Genomic DNA, 6,979 nt, shown 5'->3' on the forward strand with positions numbered 1-6,979 from the left:
CTCACAATTCCCATGTCTCCTCAGCCACAGGTCTCTCCCCCTTCGAAGCCTCTCTGGGGTATCAGCCTCCGCTCTTCCCGGACCAGGAGGCGGAGCTCGCTGTTCCCTCCGTGCAGCGTCATCTGGGTCGCTGTCGCCGGCTGTGGCTCGCCGCCAGGACAGCCCTGGGGAGGACCGAGGCCCGGAACCGCCGTGGTGCGGATCGGCACAGGGTTCCCGCACCTCCGTACCGGATTGGGCAGCAGGTCTGGCTGTCCTCAAAGAACATTCCCCTGCACACGGAGTCCCGTAAGCTGTCGCCCCGGTACCTCGGGCCCTTCGAGATCCTGGAGGTGCGGAGTCCTGCGGTCATGAGGCTGCGCCTGCCCCGGTCCATGCGTATCCATCCTGTCTTCCACGTCTCTCAGCTCAAGCCTGTTTCTTCCAGTCCGTTGGTCCCTCCTTCCAGGCCCCCTCCGCCCGCCCGGGTCATTGGCGGTGGTCCGGCTTTCTCTGTCCGTCGTCTCCTGGATGTTCGCCGCCGGGGTCGTGGTCTTCAGTACCTGGTGGACTGGGAGGGGTATGGCCCGGAGGAGCGGTCCTGGGTCCCGCGTTCCTTCCTTCTGGACCACGACCTCGTCCGGGATTTTCACCGCCGTCGGGCTGGTGGGTCGCCTGGGGGCTCCCCTTGAGGGGGGGGCACTGTCACGGCCCGTGCGAATCTGCAATCAGTGCTTCCTGTTGCCCATATTTGGACTGCCTATTGTCACCGCGATTAGGACGGCGCAGCTGGAAGACATCAGATCATCACCTCACCTCCATATAACCACCACACAGACATCCAGTCATCGCTGGATTATACTACTCATCGTGGTAACCAGTCGTGTACGTTGTCTGATTCTGTCGTGTAAAACTGAGACTAACCTGTTGACATCTCTCTCCCAAGAATCTGTCCGCACTTCACCTGCATCCCGGAAAGTCCAGTCTGCCCGCTCCAGTCCGTCCGTCCAGCGAACCCTGCATCTCTTCAGCACATTCAATAAACTGTTCTTTATCATTCTCCATTCGCTTCACTCCTTGGCTCCATACACCACCCCCTGACACCCTCGGCTGATGCAGCAGCTGCTTGTGAGCTGCTCCACAGCGCAGTGACTCGGATGCAGACTCGCCACCCGCAGTCCCTCCTGCTGATCAGCGGGGATTTCAATCACACCTCGCTCTCTGCCACTCTCCCTACTTTCGTCCAGTACGTGAAGTGCCACACCAGGGAGAACAAGACGCTGGACTTACTGTATGCTAATGTGAAGGACGCATACATATCCGCCCCCCTCCCCCCGCTTGGACGCTCTGATCACAACCTCGTACATCTGCTCCCTGAATACACACCCAGGGTGAGAAGACAGCTGGCACAGAAGAAGTCTGTGAAAGTGTGGACCGATGAGGCCAATGAGAGACTGAGAGACTGTTTCCAATCCACAGACTGGGAGACACTCTGCAGCTCTCATGGAGAGGACATTGATGGCCTGACCCACTGCATCACAGACTACATCAGCTTCTGTGTGGAGAACACTGTGCCAACCCGGAGGGTGCGGTGTTTCTCCAACAACAAACCCTGGGTGACCCCTGAGCTTAAAGTCCTGCTGAACCAGAAAAAGAGGGCTTTCATTTCAGGGGACAGAGAGGAGCAGAGGAGAGTTCAGCATGAACTCCAGTACAAGATCAGGCGAGCCAAGGACAGCTACAGGAAGAAGCTGGAGGAGCAGCTGGAGCAGAAGAACACACGGGACGTGTGGAGAGGGCTGAAGGAGATCTCTGGATTTGGACAGAGCGGTGCCAGAGGGACAGCTGATGGAGACCAGCGCTGGGCCAATGATTTAAATCTGTTTTTTAACAGATTTGATTCAAACCCCACTCTCCCTGCCCCCCCTCCCCCCTCTTCACACATCCCCAGTCCAGCGTCTACCATCCCCTTCCCCCGACCACCTTCATCTTCACCTCCACTTTCACCTACCCCCCATCTCCACTCCACACCAATGGACTCGACCACCAGCCCCCCACTGCCCTCCACCTCCCCCCTCTCCTTTACATCGGCCCAGGTGAGGAGAGAACTGATGCGGCTGAAGAACAGAAAAGCTGCAGGACCCGACGGCATCAACCCCAGGCTGCTCAGGACCTGTGCAGACCAGCTCTGTGAGGTGCTCAGGTACATCTTTAACCTGAGCCTCAGCCTGGAGAGGGTCCCTGTCCTGTGGAAGACCTCCTGTGTGGTTCCGGTTCCTAAGATATCACACGCGAAGGAACCGAACCATTACAGACCCGTCGCCTTGACCTCCCACCTGATGAAGACCATGGAGAGGCTCATCCTCGGTCACCTCCGCTCCGTGGTGTGCACCGCGATGGACCCGCTGCAGTTTGCCTACAGGCCAAACATCGGGGTGGATGATGCTGTCATCTACCTACTGCACAGGGCGCTGGCTCACCTGGAGACCGCTGGGAGCGTCGTGAGAGTCATGTTTTTTGACTTCTCCAGTGCGTTTAACACCATCCAGCCGGTGCTGCTGCGGGGGAAGCTGGAAGGAGCTGGTGTGGATGGAAAGCTAGCCGCGTGGACCATCGACTACCTCACCAACCGGCCACAGTACGTGCGTCTGCAGAACTGTGTGTCTGAGGTGGTAGTCTGCAGCACGGGGGCCCCTCAGGGAACAGTGCTCTCACCGTTCCTCTTCACCCTTTACACCTCGGACTTCACCTACAACACCAGCAGCTGTCATCTCCAGAAGTTCTCTGACGACTCAGCCATTGTGGGCTGTGTGTCTGAGGGGAACGAGCTGGAGTACCGGTCAGTCATCAGGGACTTTGTGGACTGGTGTGAGCGCAACCACCTGTGCTTAAACACCAGTAAGACCATGGAGATGGTGATTGACTTCCGGAGAAGGACACTACCCCACACACCGGTGAACATCCAGGGGAAGGAGATTGACCGGGTGGACAGTTTCAAGTACCTGGGTGTTCACCTCAACAATAAACTGGACTGGTCACACCACACAGACGCCCTGTACAAGAAGGGCCAGAGTCGCCTCCACCTCCTGAGGAGATTGAGGTCCTTTGGAGTATGCAGGCCTCTGCTAAGGACATTTTATGACTCTGTGGTAGCCTCTGCTGTCCTCTACGCCGTTGTCTGCTGGGGAGCGAGCAGCACCGACCGGGACAGGAAGAGACTGAACAAGCTGGTCAGGAGGGCCAGCTCTGTCCTGGGCTGCGGGCTGGACTCTGTGGAAGAGGTGGGTGAGAGGAGGATGTTGGCCAAGCTCACATCCATCATGGACAACACCTCTCACCCACTGCACCAGACTGTGGGGGGGCTGAGCAGCTCCTTCAGCAGCAGACTGAGACACCCTCAGTGTAGGAGGGAGCGCTACCGCAGGTCCTTCATCCCCACTGCTGTCAGACTGTACAACTTATCTGTATAGTCATAATACTGTGCAATATTTATTTATATTTTACTGTGCAATACCCCCCATTATCAATGTCATCATATTCTTCATATCCCACCATCACCATGTAAATATGTATATAGTCTGTGAGGTTGTTGTTATATTTTATTTTATTTTATGTATGGATGTAGTGTGTGTGTGTGTATGTATATGTATATATATGTGTATATATATATATATGTATATATATATATATATATAATGTATGTGTGTATGTATGTATGTATGTATGTGTGTATGTATGTATGTATGTATATATATGTATGTGTACATATGTATATATATATATATATCTTTATATTATAACGGTACATATTTTTGCTTTTCTTAGACTTGTAAATAATTTCTATTGCACTTTCTTGCTGTGATGCATGTTCACCTTATTTTGCCTCTCTGTACTTTATTCTATAACAAGAGCTGCTGTAACAAGTGAATTTCTCCACTGTGAGATAATAAAGTCTAATCTAATCTAATCTAATCTAATCTAATTTTGGAATCTTTTGGAAAAAACAAATTATCTCAGAGCAAGGCAGTTTGGCAAGGCAGTTTATTTGTATAGCACATTTCATGTACAGGACAATTCAAAGTGCTTTACATAAAACAAAGACATTACAGATATTTAGAATAGTAAAAGGCATCAACACATAATCAACACATAATCACAATAAAATAATAAATTACATTAAAATGATTAAAAGCAAGATAAGTTAAAAAAAAGTTACCGTGCAGATTTCATGCATAGGCGCATGAGAAAAGAAAAGTTTTTAACCTGGATTTAAAAATGTCTACATTTGGGGAAAGTTTAATCTCCACTGGCAGTTTGTTCCATTTGTTTGCAGCATAACAGCTAAATGCTGCTTCTCCATGTTTAGTCTGGACTCTGGCCTGGACTAGTTGACCAGAGTCTTTGGATCTAAGAGCTCTGCTAGGTATAAATTCTCTGAACATATCACAGATGTATTCTGGGCCTAAACCATTCTGGGATTTGTAAATGATCAGAAGGGTTTTAAAATCTATTCTGTGACTGACTGGAAGCCAGTGTAAAGATTTTAAAACTGGTGTGATGTGTTCAGATCTCTTAGTCCTGGTTAAAACTCTAGCAGCAGCGTTCTGGATGAGCTGCAGATGTTTAATGCTCTTTTTAGGAAGTCCTGTTAAAAGACCATTACAGTAATCCAGTCTACTGGAGATGAATGCATGGATGAGTTTCTCTTGGTCTTTCTGGGAGACTAAACTTTTAATTCTGTTGATGTTTCTGAGCTGGTAAAAAGCTGTCTTAGTGACAGCTTTGATGTGGCTGCTGAAAGTCAGATCTGAGTCTATCAACACTCCCAGGTTACGAACTTGGTTGGTAATTTTAAGAGCCCGAGTCTCCAGGTGTTTGCCAATGCTGACCCTCTTCTCTTTGCTACCAAACAGAATAATCTCAGTTTTGTCTTCATTTAATTGTAGGAAATTCTCCCTCATCCAGGTGTTTATTTGCTCCAGACACTGACACATTAAGTCTATTGGACTGCAGTCATCTGGTGACAGAGACACATAAAGTTGTGTATCATCTGCATAACTTTGATAACTAATGCTATAGTTTTGTAATATTTTACCCAAAGGGAGCATATACAAGTTGAACAGAAGAGGTCCAAGGACTGACCCCTGGGGGACTCCACAAGTCATGGCCACTCGCTCGGATTCATAGCTGCCGATCGTAACAAAATAACTCCGGCCTTCTAAATAGGACCTGATGCACATGAGGAAAACAGTCTATAAACAACGTCTTACATGTTTACATCTACTGAAGTTGTTAACATGGTAACAACTCTTCATGGGAGAGGCATTGAGATCCATAGAGGGTAAAGAGACCTCTTTAAATAGCTGGTCTGCCTCAAAAAGTTTTCAATGGGAAGATCAAGACAAGGTACAGATGTCTGCACATGATTCAAAGAGAGCATCATAAGAGCACTTTTTCTTTTCTCATGTATTCTGTCTGATCATGTTGTATTTGTTGTGAGTCTTGCATACTAAAATGAATGTATCATATATAAGTCTTAGTGGTCATGTGGAAGTGGAAAAATACAGATATCTTTATTTTGTTATTACTTCCATAGTTTATTCTTTGATAATCTGCAGCAATTGTACTATTGTAGGTTTGATTGTGGTTCACAAAAAGCTTCATGAGCCTATGTACATTTTTATTGCAGCTTTGTTAATCAACTCTCTTCTTTTCAGCACTAATATTTTCCCAAAGCTTATGATTGACTTTTTATCTGATGAACAGATCATATCCTATCAAGCTTGTCTTTTCCAGTGTTTTACATTTTACTCTTTAAGCGCTTCAGAGTTTTTACTGCTGGCAGCTATGTCATATGACAGATATGTGTCTATATGTAAACCTCTGCAATATCCGACTATCATGACAGGTAAAAAAGTAAGCATGTTCCTGGCTTTGGCCTGGCTTTTGCCTGCTTGTCAAATTGCTGGGCCTGTTGTGAGAAATGCTAATTCAAAACTCTGCAGTTTTACTTTAAAAGTAATTTTTTGCAACAATACAATCAACAACCTTTTCTGTGAGATTTCAAGGCCTCTGATGATGTATGGGCTAGTTGTTATGTTCAATGTTGCCATTTGTCCTATGTTTTTCATCTTATTCACATATGTAAAGATACTTATAATAACATGTCAAAGCTGTGGAGAAGTCAGGAGAAAGGCAGCACAGACCTGTTTGCCTCACCTGCTGGTTTTAATAAACTATTCTTGTTTATTTACTTATGATATGGTCATTGTCAGAGTTGAAGCTGATCTTCCAAAGACAGCATGTTTCATATTGACATTGCAAATAATAACATATAATCCTCTTTTCAATCCAATCATATATGGACTTAAAATGAAAGAAATTAATGAACACATCAAAAATATATTTCTGTCAAAGTAAACTAATGTAGTCATTTACATCCTTTTAATTGTCAAGATAGTAAATAGATGTGAGATGATGTCATAATCATATAGTTCCTTTAGGTACAGGAATACCAAACCGTTAAATGTACTTCTCTGATCCATCTTCTAAAGAAAAGAAAACACATATTTATTATTAATAGCTTTGTCTCTGATAAGTTTTTTGTTGTATTTGTTTATTTATTTCTTAATTTTACAGCTGTAATGAGTGAGGGACTGTCTCTTTTTTACTGTACATGTGGACAAGTCATCAATGAACTGAAATAATAGAATAAGAAAGAGACATCATAATAAGTCATATTAAATGTTTTTTTTTAATCTACTTAGTCATAAGGGAAGACAATTAACGAGGAGACAGTAGAAGTGGCTGTTTGGGAGGTTTTTTATATTTCATACAGGAACCTTCCTGTTGCCATTATTTTATATTGCAGGTTTTATATTTATAGTTTATGACCTGATTGTGAAGCAGCTGAGAAAAATGTTGTGTTTGTAGTTTCAAAGTCAGTTTTTGTTATTTGCTTATACGCTAAAACTTTAATACTTTGTGATGCAAAATAACA

General features: G+C 45.7%; 1 protein-coding gene across 1 annotated transcript; it reads left to right on the plus strand.

The window, feature by feature from the left end:
* The first annotated feature begins 5,366 nt into the window (after positions 1-5,366).
* LOC121650590 (olfactory receptor 6N2-like) lies at positions 5,367-6,399 on the plus strand. Its single transcript, XM_042002157.1, has 2 exons — positions 5,367-5,385; positions 5,480-6,399. Exons 1-2 carry the CDS (start codon positions 5,367-5,369, stop codon positions 6,397-6,399), a joined length of 939 nt encoding a protein of 312 aa, XP_041858091.1.
* The last annotated feature ends 580 nt before the right edge of the window (positions 6,400-6,979 follow it).

Source organism: Melanotaenia boesemani, chromosome 12, assembly GCF_017639745.1.
Source record: "Melanotaenia boesemani isolate fMelBoe1 chromosome 12, fMelBoe1.pri, whole genome shotgun sequence".
In the NCBI taxonomy this organism is placed as follows: Eukaryota; Metazoa; Chordata; class Actinopteri; order Atheriniformes; family Melanotaeniidae; genus Melanotaenia; species Melanotaenia boesemani.